The sequence below is a fragment of the Trachypithecus francoisi genome, unplaced genomic scaffold, assembly GCF_009764315.1.
Source record: "Trachypithecus francoisi isolate TF-2019V2 unplaced genomic scaffold, Tfra_2.0 Lachesis_group2, whole genome shotgun sequence".
NCBI lineage: Eukaryota > Metazoa > Chordata > Mammalia > Primates > Cercopithecidae > Trachypithecus > Trachypithecus francoisi.
In genome coordinates, this window is record NW_022681465.1 from 143,976,784 (window position 1) to 143,995,952 (window position 19,169).

General features: G+C 36.3%; 1 protein-coding gene across 4 annotated transcripts in view; it reads right to left on the reverse strand.

Moving 5' to 3' along the window:
* SPINK5 (serine peptidase inhibitor Kazal type 5) overlaps positions 1-19,169 on the reverse strand; it is a 75,598-nt gene that overhangs the window by 22,615 nt on the left and 33,814 nt on the right. For 3 of the 4 annotated variants that reach the window (XM_033180729.1, XM_033180728.1, XM_033180727.1), the window contains exons 11-21: positions 17,370-17,497; positions 16,065-16,146; positions 14,744-14,871; positions 13,890-13,971; positions 13,420-13,547; positions 10,353-10,401; positions 8,113-8,240; positions 6,444-6,528; positions 3,517-3,644; positions 2,477-2,540; positions 610-737 (exon numbers count right to left, since the gene is read on the reverse strand). In XM_033180729.1, the coding sequence (XP_033036620.1) occupies positions 610-737; positions 2,477-2,540; positions 3,517-3,644; positions 6,444-6,528; positions 8,113-8,240; positions 10,353-10,401; positions 13,420-13,547; positions 13,890-13,971; positions 14,744-14,871; positions 16,065-16,146; positions 17,370-17,497 (1,130 nt within the window). The remainder of the gene's footprint in view (positions 1-609; positions 738-2,476; positions 2,541-3,516; positions 3,645-6,443; positions 6,529-8,112; positions 8,241-10,352; positions 10,402-13,419; positions 13,548-13,889; positions 13,972-14,743; positions 14,872-16,064; positions 16,147-17,369; positions 17,498-19,169) is intronic. The other variant, XM_033180730.1, reaches the window with a different exon arrangement.

A 19,169-nucleotide genomic window follows, 5' to 3' on the forward strand; every position in this document is an offset into this window, starting at 1 on the left:
CAAATTTTTCATTCAACAGTTCCTCCTTTGTATTATATTACCTTATGTCCAACACTAATCTCAGTGGACTACATGATTTCTGAGAAGATTATCTATTTCATTCACCTTTGTATAATCATTATACACATTGTACATTGTAGATGTTTGGTAAACGCTATTGAATGACTTAAATATTCTAGGTGTACTCCAAACTTTGTGTAAAGACCTACTTTTCATTTTCTGAAAATGTGTTATTTTCAACAATGTAGGTGAGGACTTTGACATTAAAATCTGTATGTTTTCTTTCCAACGTGAATTGCGAGATAATCCAGAGAAAGGATCCACTTGATAGCAAATAGCTTGAGAATTTTATCCAGGAAGTGTGATCTACTGGTAGAGTCTACCCCAGAGCTAACAGGGAATGTAATAACTTAGTTGTATATATTTTTTTATCTCTAGAACTGTGAATCTTGGCCGTTATAAAGAAAAGATTTCTTTCAAATGCTTTATAGATAACCTTCTGTTTCTATTACATGTAAGGAAAGGACAAACACAATACATATTATTTGCCTGGCTCATTGCTTCCCCAATTCCACCATCCCACAGTAGCGGTTTTCTTTGCACACTCACAAGACTGCCTTACACATGGCACACTTGTTGCCATGGGTCTTGCCATCTGGGCCACGCACAGGATCATTTTCTCTTGTGCAGAAAAGTTTTCCATTTTGTAAAAGACTCCGAAATTCATCGCATGTCTCCTAAAAGGAAACAAAAAGGAGAAAACTTGAGTATCTTCTTGGAAATTAGTTTACTGGGTTGCTACTAAGTGCTTTATGAAAAAATAAAAAAAGAGAGAGAGAAAATGACCTGAGAATTTTTTTTCTGGCAATTATAGTGTTCACTTTCTATTAAGCACACAGGACTTAAGAAGAAGGCTCTATTTCTTTTTCCATGATAGCCCCCAAATCCAGACTAAACCTGCAACCATACACAGAACTCTCAATAAACTTAGTTCTCTGATGACTGGGCACACTCCTTGTTTAGGGTTATGTGAGGAATTGAGAAAGAGTAAGCAATCACTTAAGATCAAAGAGTTAATTACAAATGGCAGTTGCAATTGATTTTGTATTTTATTCTGAATTCTTTAGCTTAAATTGAAATTCAAAGAAAATGAAAGAGGGAATTTTTCTCCTAGCTCTGCTTAAAAGTTCATTGCCAGATCCCCTAATTAATCATATTTAGCAAAAGAAAAATAATATGAGAGGAGAGTTTGTCTGTAATAGTAATGTGAAATCTGAAATTATTTCATACTGAAGAATTTTCTCTTATAGATGTTGAAGAGTGAATCTGTTTATCATGTGAACTGCTATTATTTTTAAATTTAGAATTACAACTGCGCAATACAACTGTAAACAAGCCAAACATACAGAATTCCAGGGCAATACTTCTTTAGAGGTGGTATTTATTATCAATAGTCTTTGATGGGGGTAGGGAAATGACCACAACTTGGAATAAACTACTTGGAGCCAGCCTTTTTGAATCCGAGAAAATATTATTTGGGGATGCTACTTTTTAATATTTTTCCCAAATGTCGGCACGAAAATATAACCACAAGTAAAACAAGGAACACATGTGTTGACCAAATGTGGTAATCCAAAAACACACTGTGTGCTAGAAAGAAGGCTGGTTTTGGTATCAGGAAGTCTAGGATTGAATTCTATTGTTTCCAGAACTTTGAAGTATGAAGATATTGATACTGATACTCATACTCCCACTAACTTTATAAGCAAGTTATTCTTTTTCTCTGAATTTTTTTTTCTTTTTTTTTTTTTGAGATGGAGTCTTGTTCTGTCGCCCAGGCTGGAGCATAGTGGCACGATCTTGGCTCACTGCAAGCTCCGCCTCGCGGGTTCACGCCATTCTCCTCCCTCAGCCTCCCAAGTAGCTGGGACTACAGGCGCCCAGTACCACTCCTGGCTAATTTTTTCTATGTTTTTAGTAGAGACGGGGTTTCACCATATTAGCCAGGATGGTCTCGATCTCCTGGTCTCGTGATCCACCCACCTCTGCCTCCCAAAGTGCTGGGATTACAGGCCGAGCCAGCGTGCCCAGCCTCTGAATTTTAAATATTAATATTAATATATGGGAACGGAATAAATCAGGGGTTTACAAACTGTGACCTGTGATCTACATCTGGCCAGCCATTTGTTTTTATAAATAAAACTGTACTGGAGTCAGTCATGCCCATATGTTTGTATACAGTTTAGGGCTGTCTTAGAGTCACAACAGCAAGTTGAGTAGTTGTGACAGAGACTATATGGCCACAAAAATGGAAATATCTGCTATCTGTTCCGTTAAGAAAGAGTTTCTCAACCCCTGGACTAAAGGAACCTCTAGTTCCCTCACAACTGGGGTTTCAGTAATTCCATAGTTATTTTTACAGAGATACTGCCAAACCTCATACTTTCATTGCAGTGTAAACATTCAGGATCACTACCTTTTCAGCTTCTCTTTTGACTTTTGCTCTGGGTTCAGCTCCTTTTTCTTTTGCTTCTTGCTGGCTATAAGAAAAGGGAGGACAAAATAGTCATTCCTAGCACCCAGTACATACTATCCTAAAGGAGAAATGTCTCTACATAAAAATGGTCCATTACTTCTATACCTCCACCAACTTAGCTTTGGAGTAGAAAGGTAAATACACACCCCTCTACATCATTGTTCTTGTTCTTTTGTTTGTTTGCTTTTTGTTTTTTTTTTTTTTTTGAGATGGAGTCTCGCTCTGTTGCCAGGCTGGCATGCAGTGGCACGATCTTGGCTCACTGAAACCTCCTTCTCCCGGGTTCAAGCAATTCTCCTGCCTTAGCCTCCCGAGCAGCTGGGGCTACAGGCACATGCCACCACGCACAGCTAATTTTTAAATCTTTAGTAGAGATGGGGTTTCACAATGTTGGCCAGGATGGTCTTGATCTCTTGACCTTGTGATCTGCCCACCTCAGCCTCCCAAAGTGCTGGGATTTCGGGCATGAGCCACCGCGCCCAGCTGTTCTTGTTCTTATTGTTGTTTAAAGAATAAGACACACATGCCATAGCAAACCAGCACATAAATTTTTATGACTATATCTCTTTTGAAAAATAAAGATGTTGTTCTTCTCCCCAGAAAGCATCTAAGATATCATTAGACATTAACTCATTTTCAATTTATTAGCACCTAATGATTACACCTTTGGATTATTTGATAGTGACCTATGCCTGCAGAGAACAGAAGTCCTAGTCCTTTTATGCCATTAACTCCTGGGTAATTTTGCTCTTAGCACATGGTCCTTTCATGATGGTGATTCAAGTACCTCTCAGACTATTGAAGAACACCAGAAGTCAATGGGCTGAATGTATGGCTTTATAATAGTAAATTTCCAACCCAATGCAAAGATAGCCTTCATTATCTACCTCCTGGAGAAAACTTCCAATGTCACCCCTCTTGCCCACCCAATGCTGATCTTCTCCTACACTCAGTAGCAGCAGTGGCTGCCTCTCACTCACAAGAAGGCTTCACACATGGAACAGGTGTTGCCATGGATTTTCCCATCTAGACCCTCAATAGGATCATTCTCTCTGGTACAGGGGAGTCGTCCATTCCTCACATAATGACGATATTCACTGCACAGCTCCTGCCAAATGAAGGAGATTTTAAGAATCCAATAACTAAACACTAGAAATCTTCCTCCACGTTACCCCTTTAAAAACTAAAACATAATGATTGCATGGAAAAGGTGATGTTGAAGCTTAATATTAGCCAAAATGCTTTTCAGAGACCTAGGTCACACATTATTTGGAACATAGATTGCTGTTATTTATCTCTTAGAAAACCTTCAGGTCAAATATTATTCTGCACTAGGTACTGTGAAAGATACAGAGAAGAATAATGTATGGCCTCTTAAATTGGTAAAGGAATTTGTAGTATGCAGAATAATACCCTTCCACCAAATACGTCTAAGTCTTAATACCTGAGACCTGAGAATATACTACTTTACATAGCAAAAAGGACTTTGCAGATATAATTAGGTAAATAACCTTGAAATTAAGAGATTATCCTGTATTGCCATAATGGGCTCAATGTAAGGCTCAATCACAAGGATCAGTCCTTAAAACTGCAAGAGTGAGACAGAAGACAGAGTGAGAGGGAGATATAACCACAGAAGAACAGTCAGAGAGATATAACATTGCTGGTTTTGTAGATAGAGAAGGGGGTCCAAGAACCAGGGAACATGGGCGGGCTCTAGATCTGGAGAAAGAGAGATGGATTTTCCCCTGCAGACTCCAGAAAAGGAATATAGCTCTGCCAACCCTTTGATTTTAGCCAAGTGAGATCCTTTTTAATCTTCTAACCTACGAAATAAGATAAGACGTTTATGCTGTTGTTGTTTTCATTGTTTTTTATTTTATATTGGTTTCTTTTATTTTACTTTAAGTTCTGGGATACATGTTCAGAACATGCAGGTTTGTTACATAGGTATACATGTGCCATGGTTGTTTGCTGCACCTATGAACCTGTCATCTAGGTTTTTAGTCCCTCATGCATTAGGTATTTATCCTAACGCTTTCCTTCCCCTTTCCCCCAGCCCCTCCCTGTGTCCGTGTGCTCTCATAAGTGGGAGTTGAACAAAGAGAAGTTTATGTTGTTTTAAGCCACTCAAGTGTGCTAATTTGTTATAGCAACCATAGAAAACTAATACAGAGTTTTTAATTTCTTTGAAGAAAACACATAGAGGCAACTATAAGTTACAATAAAATGAATGATATAACTAAAATATTTTTTAAATTGTTGACATATCAAGTGATAGAGTTATTAAGTATATTGCACAAATGGGAAAATCTTTAGGGAGCAGTTAACACACAATCTGAGCCATGAAAAGTGACCAGAATTTTGGTAGACAAGAGGGATATTCTGACTGTGAGTAATGGAATATAAAAGGTAAAGTTCATTGTATGTTGAAGAATTGGTGAACTGTCCAATGTGGAACACCCCACTGGACAATGAGATTAGACCAATAAAGACATTAACAGCACTAAATATAATATTACAGAGTGACTACTTAAGATATGTGTGACACTGTGCTGTTATACATTAATAAGTTTCTTGGGCCCTCATACAAATAATATACATAATAATAATGTCCTTATCTTATAAGTGAGAAAGCTAATATACAAAGATGTTAATTGTAGGACCTTACTGGTAGGGAAATGAAGCAAGGATTTGAACCCTTGCAGTCTGAGCCTAGAGCCCAGTTTTCTAACCACATTGTTTTTGTGACCACATGATGGAAAGTCATGAATCAATGCTTGGGATGTCCAAGAAACCAAAAGGTGGCCAGTATAACTGGCACATGGAGAACAATGTAGAATAATAGGAAATGTGACCTGTGAAAAGTGGCAGGGATCAGACCGTGTATGGCACTTCCAGACACTACAAGGACCTTGATTTTTACTTTGAGTGAGATGAGAAGTCACTGGGTAGTATGACCTGCCTTATGGTTTTAAATAATTACTTTGGCTTAAGAGTTGAGAGTAGATTGTAGAGAGCAAAGGTAAGAGAAGTAGAAATGAGATCTTCTAAATCACACAAAGACAAAAACGAATCATGAGGACCTGAGGCACAGTCTGCAGGAATAATACAAATGGCAGAAGCATGTAAAATCTAATGTGCATCATGGGGCTTAAAGCCAGAACTTGTGGTTCAATTCTTGGTTCTCAAGTTACTAACCACATATAACTATAATTATATATGATATTATTTGTATCATATAATGTTTATGTTAATACATAGTAAATAATATATTAGTATATAATTACATTATATGTAATTAATTAAATATATTTCTTAACTTCTTATGTCAGTTTCCAAGTCCTCTTCTATAAAATACAGATAATAATATGTACCTTCAATGGCTACTACAAATATCAGTCATAAAACTTTATGCCATGATACATACAGTAGCAATGAATGTACAATTATCATTGTTATCACCATCATGTGAGATGTTAAAGAATGCAAACTCAAGACTCAGAGATGCGTTTATCTCCTCAAAATCTCACAGAGAATTAAGTGGGATTAAAAACCTAGTTGTCGCTGTTTTAAGGTAAACACCCATATTCAAAAATGTACTTGAGAAAAATCTGAACATCTGTCTCTATTAATTTGCATTCAGACAGTAAGATAACAATCTATACGTACTTCTTTCAGGGGAGAAAATGGTGATTGATTTCTTTACTGCGCAAGCAATTAATAGATTTAGTGTGAATAAATTGAATAAGGAAAGGGGAGTACTCTTGTATATGGGGATCCAAACACATTTTTCCAGTTTGCAAAGTCACTAAGAATACTGGAATGACGGGGAGAGAGTAGGAGCCCTGCCTAGGGAGAGTGATCACTAAATATTTATGTGACTCTGATGATCTCAAACAACTACCTGTACTGCTTCTTTCTTAACTTTTTCAGCCTCAACTTTCCCTTTTTCTTCTTTATTATTTTTCTTCTCTTCTTCTTCAAGTTTGCTGTAATAGAAAAAGAAGATATAGACTGAATATGATTCCTTACTCTTTTTGGTAGTACATTTTTAAAAGGAATGAGGATCTTCCAAACCAATAGTCAGATTCAGTCTTCAATACAAATTTATCTAGTCTAAGAGGTGCTTTTGCTTTGACCAATAGTACAGATAAATTTAGTTGTTTACATTCCCCCTCTAAAGAGGAATAATTATAAAGCAAGCATGCATCTTTATCAGTCTGTGGCCCTCAGGTGATCTTATTTTTCATAGGTTGCTAATTTTAATTAACATTCTGAATAAAGCTACAATTGTCTTGATTTTACTTCACTTGTTAAACTTTTCCTCTCCAAGTAACTACCATATCAGTGATAAAAGCAAAGGGCGATGCTAAGTCAGATGACGGGCTTATAAACCATGTTTTACTCTAAACTAAAAATTTTTAATATTATTTCAATGGAGCTAATATTGAAGCTGAAATTCAAGGTTTGGATTGCAGTAGTGATTCAAGTCCAGTTAGATTCAACTGCTAATCTTTGGGGGTCGAACACAAGTCTAATATTCTGGTATTCTTGCCATTTTCTACTGACATATAGCATGTTAATGCTGGAAAATCCTTACCATTTACTACATTCAGTCATTACCACACCACCAGCAAATTGAACGGGTGAGAGAAAAACCCTGGCTTCTTGAATTTCGGGCCACTTTTCTTCTAGTGCTCTACTCTGTCAACCTCTCCTTTTAGGGAATTGTATGCATCCACTTCAGGTTGGATCAAGACATGTGAAAGTTAGGAGGCATTAACTTTGCACCTCAACAGGTATTATTTAAATAAGTCTTTTTCTCAGCATTTATTTTAGGATTAAGTTCAGGAGCAGATTAAGAACTTAAAAAGGAAGAGAATTAGAAGTGATAATAATTAACTTCTATATTGTCCCACAGTATGGAGCTGTGGTCACAGGCTTACCTACACCACTCAGCAAAACAAAGGCCTTAGAAGACCCTGAACCTGGCATAACAGGGAGACGTTTTAGTAAACATTTAGGGTATGAACCCGTTTCCTAAAGGTTTTACTCCACACTGAGCCACTTATGAATGTATGCATTATACAGTAATGTCCTTGAAAGGATAAATAACAATCCTCCCTATTCCATTTCTTGTTCAGGCTATTTTAATAGTCTTTATGTACTGATCCCACAGACTTCCATCCAGCTGGCTTTTCCTGAGCTCCTATCTGAATAGACTAACAAATCATAAAATGTCAGGAGTGGGAAGGACATCAAAAAGATCACCCAATCCAAATCATGAAACTTCTGCTCTCTCTTTTTTACAAATGAAGTTTATCAAGTGTTTTTTAAAAAAAGCATTAAATTGAGGCTTTTCCCTTGACTTCATTAGAAAATAGAAGGATAATTGAATAAAGAATAGTATTGTCACTTTATGATTTAATATTACTTAATGTCTCATCCATCTGCTTTCAAACCTTTCTAACATATAACCCATGGTCTATACTCTGCCCATGCATGAAGGATCTGAGACTCAGGGGCGATCATGGGTGAAGAAATTCAGTGGGAGAGATGGGGTGGACACTCACAACACGCTGGCACACATGGCACACTTGTTTCCATGCATTTCGCCAGCTGGGTCACGGACAGGATTATACTCCCTGGTACATATAAGTGTTCCATTCCTCACTTGGTCCCGAAATTCACTACAGATTTCCTGGGAAATGAAGAAAATATTTTCTCAGAATAGTTTTTTATCCTTCCTGCATCTTTTCCTATTATGAGGAATACGTAATGTAGAGTAAAAAGTAAAAAGAAAAGTGATAACATGTACTCGTAAATCAGTAAGTATTTACAAAGCTTCGGTCGTCAACTCAGAATTGTCCCGGCACTATAGCAAATCTGAAAATATTTATCATCAAAAACATACATGTGTGTGTTGTGTTGCATACCATGGTCTATAAAAGCTAGGAAAGATCAGAGGTGGGAAGATTCCATAGGCAGGCTTAGATGAGAAGCCTTGAAGGAAATGAAAATATTGCTCACTTGTGGTTTATCTTTAGGGGTCTGAGAAAGGAAAAAAAAACTTGCTTAATCTAAGCAATACATATATATTTTGTCCAGGTATGGTGGCTCACACCTGTAATTCCAACACTTTAGGAGGTCACCACAGGAGTACTTGAGCCCAAGAGTTCAAGACAAGCCTGGACATAACAGCAAAACTCTGTCTACAGAAAAATTCAAAATAAAAAAATAAAATAAAATAAATTGCCAGGCATGGTGGTGCGTGCCTGTAGTCCCAGCTATTCATGAGGCTTAGGTGGGAGGATCACTTGAGCCCAGGAGTTCAAAGTTGTAGTGAGCTTTGATTGCACCACTGCACTACAGCCTGGGCAACAAAGTAAGACCTGATTCAAAAATAAATAAATAAATTTAAAAAGACATGTCTTTATAAATAGAGAAGAGAATAAGTTTGATCCCTGGAGAAACTGACATATTTCTGAGAGTAAATTGATTTAAAAAAATTAAAAACTAGGAATGGGAGATGTGGATTTGAAGCAAGGGGGTAAAAACAGGAGTGGAGAGAAGGGGGAATATGTTATCACTGGAAATATCTAAGAGGATTTGGCAGCCGATTAAACATAATGGATGAAAACAAATTTTCAATTCTAAATGATCAATGAAAAGATAGTTTCCCCTAGCAGAAACACTTATTAAAAAAAAAAAAATGAGTCAGTAAGAAGGTAAATTTTAAACTCTGTCAACTTTTCCCCAAGTAATGATGAAGTGTGTACTGTTGTGCCTATTGTTAAGAAATAGAATAAATAGGCCGGGTGCGGTGGCTCACACCTGTAATCCCAACACTTTGGGAGGCCAAGGTGAGTGAATCGCTTGAGGTCAGGAGTTTCACACTAGCCTGGTCAACCTGGTGAAACCCCGTTTCTACTAAAAATACAAAAGATATTAGCTGGGCGTTTGTGGCATGAGACTGTAACCCCAGCTACTAGAGAGGCTGAGGCAGGAGAATCGCTTGAACCCGGGAGGTGGAGGTTGCAGTGAGCCTAGATCTGCACCACTGCACTCTAGCCTGAGCAACACAACGAGACTCTATCTCGTCGAAAGAAAGAAAGAAAGAAAGAAGGAAGGAAGGAAGGAAGGAAGGAAGGAAGGAAGGAAGGAAGGAAGAAAGAAAGAAAGAAAGAAAGAAAGGGAATAAAGAAAGATAAATCTTGTATGTAGTTATTACATGAGAATAATTCAACATTTCCACACAGATAAATTTGGCTGTGCTATGCATAAAATTATAAAAGCATGGAGAGTGGACTAAAAATAACTGGAAAGTCAGAGGCCCTACTTAATGAACTTAATTGGGTGCAAGAAAACTACTACTTGCTCCATAGCTGGGTGGTGAAAAAGCTCAAATATGATAATATATGTACTTTTGTTTTGTAAATTAGAATGATTGAGATCTTATACTCTCTATTTCAAATAACAGAGATATGAATAACGTAAATTGAAATTAGTAAATGGCATAAGTTAATACTCTAACAAGAGAAATCTAATAAAAGCCAAATATGGGGAAAATTCATTACAAAAACTTAACACTCCACTTTTTATGAAATAAACCTCAAAATTTGAATAATTATGAAATAAAATTGGTACCCTGGACACTTCTAAGCAAGACCGTTTTTGTTCAGGTTAAAAATGTTCTTCATTTGTTTCAGGCATGAAAATTAAGCAGAAAACATTTATTCTAATGAGATAAGTAAAGAATTGTAAAGAAATGAAAAATGTCAGGACACAGCATCAGCATTCCTGAGAATATTACCTTTGCAGCTTCTCTTTTAGCCTTTGCTCTTGCTCTTTCTTCTTGTTGACTGTAAGAAACCGAAAAGAAAAAAGAGAGAAGAAATGGATCTTTGTTGGTTTTTTTTTTTTTTTTTTGAGACGGAGTCTAACTCTGTCACCCAGGCTGGAGTGCAGTGGCTCCATCTCGGCTCACCGCAACCTCCACCTCCCGGGTTCAAGCCATTCTCCTGCCTCAGCCTCCTGAGTAGCCGGGATTACAGGCACGTGCCACCATGCCCGGCTAATTTTTTTAGTAGAGATGGGGTTTCACCATGCGGGTCAGGCTGGTCTCCAACACCTGACCTCATGATCTGCCTGCTTCATCCTCCCAAAGTGCTGGGATTACAGGTGTGAGCCACTGTGCCTGGCCAGAAATGGATCTTAATATAGTAGAATAGATCCTTAACTTTCATAGCTTGATCATTTATTATTTTGACTATTCTCAAACAATGCCAAATATCCACCCATAGTGGTTTATAATTCTATTAGACAATAAACAGTTATGGTTCACTCTACCTCAAGAGAATGGTGTGCAAGAGAAAGCCCCCGAATTAGGGAGTAAACCTGTTTAACTTCCCAGTATATGTACTGCAATAGTACTTTCTTATTTGCTGATTCTTTTGCATGTGTGATTACTCTCTATAGAGAGGTAATATTTTATCTTCTGAGAGGCAGTATAGCATGGTGGTTAAGAAGAAAGACCCTGGAGCCAAATTCTATGAGGAAAACAAGAAGTACCTTAACCTCTCTGTGCTTTCCTCATCTTTAAGTGTGTGTGAAGGAGAAATAGAAGAAGTAATAAAAGTACCTTTCTTATTGGAATGTTATGAACATTAAATGAGTTGCTACATGTATTGCAATTAGAACAATACCTGGTACATAATAAAATAATTGGTACAATTGTTATAAAGGTTTGATATCATCATTATTGTCATTATTGAAAGGAAACTTTCCTTCCAAAACTAGGCATAGGATGGAAATGAACTGAAAGTGATAGCTGTTACATTTTGGATAACTAACAGTGTTGCAAATTGAGCTTCGTGGATTGGATCCACAACATAATTAGATAGATAACACAAATAGTTCAAAATGTAGAAAAAATTACATAATTTGTGAAAATGTTTTAATGTGTCCCAATCAACAAAAGACTTGCACATAGATCAAACTAAAACTTTTTGAAAATTGAAAAGATTTTTTTCACATGGTATAAAAGTGTGAAAAACAGAATAATTCTCAAAAAAAATCAGTCACCTTTGTTAACATATCTATAAAACATGAGGTGATAAAGGTTATTTCTTTTCAATAAAGAATATATATATATTTATGAAATAAACTGACTAAAATAGATCCAAAATTATGGGATTGTTCATACATCTTTATATGAAAACTGATCTAACCTTTATCACAAGTCTAAGTTGACTAAAACATTTAAACAGCATTTTCTTTCCTCAAAGGAAAATTGTCAGAGGAGGCAGCAAAGATAATCACTAAGTGGCAGAATTAGTTTCCTGCTACTGAAAGATGAATGTAAGGGAGAACAAAAAACAGGTTGAAAGGCCTTGCTAAGTGATTATTTCCCACATCAAGAAATACACTAACTTTTTCTTCATCTATAAGTCCCACATCCTATCCTGACTTTTCCATCATTCTCAACTGTTCTGGGCCTTAGTTTTGTTTTTGTTTTTGCTTTTTATCTGGTTTCATCTATTTCATATGGTTGTTGCAAAGACTAAATGAGATTAGGTAGCAAAGCTCTTAGCAAGTGTCATATAATCATATGCATTCAACAAACATTTGCTGTGATCATTATATGGTCATCATCTTAACTTTCCTTCTAATAGATTTTTAGTGCTCCAAGCTTCAAATGCTATGGGAAAATATGCTGGATTATATTACTTTCTATATGGGAAGACTACATAAATTAAGTCCTTTCTAAGATTCTTGGCACATGGGAAATAAAATGGGTTTTTTTTTTAGTCAAAAATCGAGAGTTTAAGAAAAGCCTAGTCACGCTTTTGAAGGGCCGGCCATATCATGACATTCATTCTAAAGACCTATTTTAGGCACCCTATAAATAGACTCCCAACTCCTACATAATAAAATCTCCATTCTTGTCTTTCTCTGCTTTATTACAAAGTCAATCTTCATCATGAGCCCAAATCTTTCTTCCCATAGCTCTTTTCCATTTTAATTATATTCCTTAAAATCACACAAAGTAGGAAGAAAGATAGTGAACAAAAAAACTCACAAATTTTCCATGCATTGTAATATTTTACATGTAATCATATGTATTTCCTATTTCATCTGAGAATGTTTTCAAAAGACTAAAAGCAATTAGTATAATTATCATGAAGTATTCTCTTCTCTGGGTGAATGATTCTAGGTTACTTTTTAAATGTCATATTCTGCACTTCACTTTTTTAACTTGTGTTCTTCCTTGACAAATAATAATTGCACATATTAATTGAATTCAGTGTGATGTTTTGGTATATGTATACATTGTGATGATTAAATCAACCAATTTACATAGTTGTCTCTTGATACTTTTCTTTTTTGGGAAGGTGTAAGGACATTTATAATTTACTTTTTTAATATTTTTGAAATATACGATACATTATTATTAACTGTAGTCACCATGCTGTCCAATACATCCTATAAACTTATTTCTCCTGCTTAACTAAAACTTTGCACCCTTTGATTAACATTTCCTCATTCCCAACCCTCACCCTTATCTACCCTCATTCTCTGGTAAGCACCATCCTACTCTCTACTATTAGTCAGCTTTATTTAGATCCCACATATAAGAGAGGTCACACATTATACGTTTTTCTGTGTCTGGCTTATTGTGCATCTCTTTATATCACAATAGAAAGCCCTCCACTTGTTTTATTGTTGCTGTTGTTCATTTTTAGTCCATTTAAATATGACCCCCAAAACTGAAAGCTACACGGAAGAAGAAAATGTATTATTCACAATGGTTTGAAAACTTCCCATGGAAATTCCCACTGCTCAATCCTCAGACGCTATGGGGCTACTGCTCTACTCACAAGAAGACCTCACACATGGAGCAGGTGTTGCCATGCATTTTCCCATCTGGGCCCTGGATGGGGTCATTCTCTCTGGTGCAAAAAAGTGGTCCGTTGTTCCTGAATTTGCGGTATTCACTACACAACTCCTGTGAAATTGAGGAGGGAAGTTGAAGGTGTTGAACATAGGTTGAATCAGATTGCAAAAATAGCTAAAGCTTGTGCTTTTTTTCTTAAATGAGGATTAGCAATTGGCTTATTTTAGAATGATTAACTTTGAAGGCATGGATTTTTTAAGTGATAAAAACAATGAACCCATCAACCAAGAAATAGTCACATATGCATATGTATAACTGCACACATGCAAACACACACGAAAACACAAACTGTACAATTGTTTCATAGTTTTAAGGAATGTACGTGTTCCCTGAACATGATCTGTGGAGCCTCAGGGCCATATCCCTCTGAGTTGTTGGAGGAGATACACTCACCTCAAAGGAAGCTGTACTCTTAGATTGTCTTTTGTTTCTTGATTCGCCTTCCTTCTTTTTCTTTTCTTCTTCTTCTGCTTGGCTAACAAAGGATGGTTAAGAAGAGATGAGTAAAAATCATTGAATCTCCATATTAGAAGTGATCTCAAATGTAATTTAATTTTACACTTAACTATGATTAAATTGTTTTAGTGTGATATGCCTAACCCTGTGCTTGCACTGTGAAATCCCCACAATCGCATTATAAAACTACTATTATAGCCCCAGCATACAAATAAACTGACAGACAGAATGCATAACTCGCCTGAAGATGTAGAAATAATAGGTACAGACTTGGGATTTAAATTCTAGTCCAGAGATGGTTTCCTAAATTTCCAGTGCTCATTACTGTATCTCTAATGACTCTCAAGCCTTTGCTTTAATCTGCCTGTAAAGCCTGTACTTATATCATCCTTGGAATTCCATGGTAAATCATCCATCTTTGAAACCCTCAAAGTGTTAGGAAGTTCTTCCTGGCATCCAGTTGTAACCTGTCTTCCAGAGCTTTCATCCATTGGTCCATTGGCCTCACTTTTATTCATGGAGATAAGTTAGAACTTGTCCTGTTTCCACACTTAAAAACCAAAACTACTTGAGTATTTCAAGATTGTGGCTGTCTCCTTGCTTAAGTGTGAAGTCTTAACAATCTTCAAAGGACATGGATTTTCAAATACATGTCTCCAATCAGACAGTTTCTCTAAATATTCTTTAATTCTTTCATTTTTATGTTGAAGTGGCCCTCCCATGATTGAACATGGAAATGAAATAGACAGAACAAAATCATTCCTCATGTTCCCAGCTGCAGGGCTACTCACAAGAAGACTTCACACATGGAGCAGGTGTTGCCATGCATTTTCCCATCTGGGCCCTGGATAGGATCATTCTCTCTGGTGCAAGCAAGTTTTCCATTCCTCACAAGCTTTCGATATTCACTGCAAAGCTCCTGCCAAGACAGAAGAAGTAAGTTGGCCATATATTTTATTTCTACTTAAAGCAGAAGGTTCAAACATCTACATTGGCAGAAACTAATGTTGCAGCTCCTTGAGCAGAGGATTTTAATTGTGTTTTTCTCAGATGTAAAATTCAATTAAACAACAAGAAAAACATCATATGCTAAGAGATAGGAAAAAATAAAACATAGTACAATGTCTCGATATAATACCTGCAATATGTAAGCAAATTCCACTATAATCTAAACAGAGTAAAATAAGTACAAACATACAGGGTACAAGAAATCTGAGAACTCATAGGCTGGAACCATGAAATCTGACTGTGAAAACCAGGGAAGATGTTAGGGAGCAAGAACAACGTAGGTGAGACTGTGGAAGTGTAAATAGGATTTGACTGAGCGGAAAAAATGAATTGGGAAATATGCACACAGGTTTATGAAAATAAAATTAGCTGAAAAACACAGGTAGGAAAAGACATGGCACATAGCAGAGCATGATTTTTTGAATGGAGTTAAGGACACAAATAAGAGGAGAGAGAATGGGATTAAAGCATATCCTGTATTTGATGATGAGCTGCTTGTGGGTTTGAAGTAAAGCAATATTATGATCTTATTTACATTTTGAAACATTGCTCAAACAATGTTAGGGAGACTGGTTGGACAAGGGAAAGGATAGAATCCAGAGGGAAAGTTAGGAGACTTTTATCATCAAAACCACTGGGGATGATAACTGAGCCAAGGCTTTGGAAACTAATATTGTAATATTTCAGGGATAAAAATCATGCTTTGGGGGATAATCAAGGTATTTTTATCTCAAATTAGACGTGAAATATCAGAAACTCATATGTAGAAAGCATACATGTAGAATTTCTCTGGAAAGTAGTTGGCAAAAGCTAACAGTCTGTAAGTGATAAAACTAGAAGTAGAGCTCAGTTTTTCAGCTTTTAAACAATTGGGTTTTTTTGTTGTTGTTTTTTTGGTTTTGTTGTTGTTGTTGTTTTTCAGAGTTAGTTTTGAATCAGCAAGAATAGATCAATCTTCCCATATAAATTATCTCCATACCATCCCCAGATTGAAGAGTTAAGACATTCTGGGGATTTCTGCAGGACAAAATCTCACCCTTTAGGCTCTTAAAATTTGGTCAAATTATAGCACCAAGTAGGATTTTTCAGATGGATTCCACTCACTGCATATGAGGTTGCTTTTCTAGATTCTCTTTTATTTCTAGCTTGTGCTTCAGCCTTTTTCTTTTCTTCATTTTCTGCTTGGCTGAATAAGAGGAAAAAGAAGCAGATCCATTAGAAACAAACACATGCCATGATTTCTCCACATCCTTGCACTGTTAACTGTTCTCCCTCCTTAGACTGGAGCAATTTTGTCCCTTTATCACTATGTATCAATGAGAAGCAACAAAATATCCTCCAGGATAGTATGGTGTTCTGATTTCTTCAAAATGTCTTTTTAATGTTGAAAGAAAGACACAATAGTGGATCTGGGAAACTTGCTTTCTGTAAATTAGCTTTCTTGCCTATAGTAAGAAAAGGATCCCAAATCATAGTGACATAACCTGAAGGCTGAAAGTGGCCTTAACAAAGCACATCTACTCATCCCCTTGTTAACCAGAGAAGATGAGAGGTAGAGAGGGCCTTGGCTACATCTCAGGATATGACTACAACCAAGGTCTCCTCCCTCCAGACCATGGTCTATCTACCACACCATGTGTACCCTAGCTTTGCTTTAAACTTAAATATTTTGCTTACTCATAGCTGCTTCATCTAAAGGACAAGATGTGAAAAAAAAAAAAAAAAACACACACACAATAATTTCCATATACGGATAAAACAAATAAGTCTAAATTTGCTTTGTACAATGGAATTGCACAGTATGTGCAGTTAACTGATGATATTACAACCATGTGTAGTTGTCAATCAAAACAAAAAAAGCCATAGATTCTAAATATAAGTTAAATACTTAATTTGAGCTCAGCCAAAAAAAGTGAGAACTTTCTTAAATTTTGAAAGAAAACTGTCCATTCTAACTTACTGAGAAATGTTACATTACATAAAATAATACCCACTGTAATTTTATAGGAGTTTTGTGTTATTTCATGGGACATTTGACTTTATTCCATTTCTACATTAAGCTCAAGCTTTGAACTCTTAACTCCCATGGAAGATGAGATACCTATAAATTGCTAAAACAGGCTAGCTAACATGTGAAGTTTCAGGAGTGAGGGAGCAACTAATATTTGTACAAGTTCATGTTTGTCAGGACATTTCAGTGCTAAAAGAGGGAGTGCCAGAGGAACAAGGCTTCTTACAACCAACTCTAGGTACTTACTCCCAGCTCTATTACTGATCTTTTCCATGTAACGTATTCAACTCACTTCCCTGTCTTGAGCCACGGTTTCCCCATCTACGAAACAAGCTGTTTCTATTAAATTGCCTGCAAGATCCTTTCTTTCTTTGACATTCTAAAAAATCTATACTCACAAGTAGGCTTGACACATGGAACACAAGTTGCCATGCATTTTCCCATCTGGACCACGAATAGGATCATTTTCTCCGGTACAGAAAAGTGTTCCATTCCTCGCCTGATTTTCATATTCACTGCAGAGTTTCTGAATAATGAATATGAGAAAGTTTAGATATAGTTCTGTTTTCTATGTATGAACGTTAAATGTTATTTTACAAAGAAATTGAAAAAGAGAAATTAAGGATGAAAAATAAAACTTTTAATATTTAGGCCCATCCAAAAACTGTGATATTTCTCTCCTTGTAATATCCATTTACATCTTCAACGAATGTTTAAGTTAGGAATATATAAATAGAAATATGATTTATTTATATTTATGTTCTTTATTAGTCAAATGGAAAGGATAAGTAAGTACAATATAAAAAGCTAAGAAATATAACACTAGTATGAATTAAGAATGTACAAGTACAATGAAAAGAATAATTCATGGAAGTTCAGAGACCTTATGTCTAAGTTCTATCTTGAGAATGTATTTGGGAACATAATGTGGTAAAAAGGCCATCCAAGAGGAATTAAATGGGCAAACACACAGAGGCATGAAAGAACATGTTATTTTTAGGTAACTAACATATATATGAATATAGTGGCTAAATAATTAGTTGGATAAAGAGAAGAATATTTGGGAAATGGTCAAAAGGAGACCTTGAAAATCGAAGACCACTAAACTTTCAAAGGAGTTTGGATATTACTCTTAGGCAATGGGAAAATTATAAATGTTTATAGAAGAAAATGGCAAAATCAAATCTTTGTTTTACAAAGATTATCAACCAGATGTGTGGAGGATTTGATTGACCAGGGAATGAAGTTAGAGACACTAATTATATTATAAAAAAAAGACAGAAAGAGAAAGAGGGAGGAAAAGAGAAAAAAGAATAGGGAGATAGATTAGGAGAAAAATAAAATGGAGAAAGGAAAGGAAGAAAGGGAAGGAAGGAGAAAAATTGGAAATAAATGATAAAATAGTTGACAGATATTTGAGTATTAAAATTAAAAGAACTTGGTAACCTAGGACCAAGGGGAAGAAAGCAGTTCAAAATGAGGCTTAGGCTAGGTGTAGTGACTCATGCCTGTAATCTTGGCCCTTTGGAAAGTTGAGGTGTGAAGATAGCTTGAGAGTGGGAGGTCAAGGCTGCAGTGAGCCATGATCCCACCACTACACTCCAGCCTGGGTGACAGAGAAAAAAAAGAAATAAAATGTGAAAGAAAAGAAAGAAAGGAAAGAAAAGAAGAAAGAAAGAAAGAAGAAAGAAAGAAGAAAGAAAGAAAGAAAGAAAGAGGGAGGGAGGGAGGGAGGGAGGGGGGAGGGAGGGAGGGAGGGAGAAAGGAAGGAAGGAAGGAAGGAGGGAGGGAGGGAGGGAGAGAGAGAAAGGAAGGAAGGAGGAAGGAAGGAAGGAAGGAAGGAAGGAAGGAAGGAAAGAAGGAGTTACACAGGAAAAAGGTGGCCTGATGGAGTGGCTTACTTAGGAGAACTGTTGACTGCACATCATAGAAGTCTGGAAAACTGTCTGTAAGAAATAAGTTAGGGTTTCTATAGGAAGTGAAATGAATATGCTCTAGAATATCTTCAAACATTGGAATTTTATAGCATCACTGACTAGTGGAACCATAGTTTTTTGTTTTCATATTCTATGAAATATGAAAATAACATGAAGGATGAATTAAATCTTGAAGACTGAGAAAGATGGAGACCGACAGTGTACAGACCAGGCACGATGCCAATACATCAATGCAAAAGAAAACTATTAAGTGTCTGAACT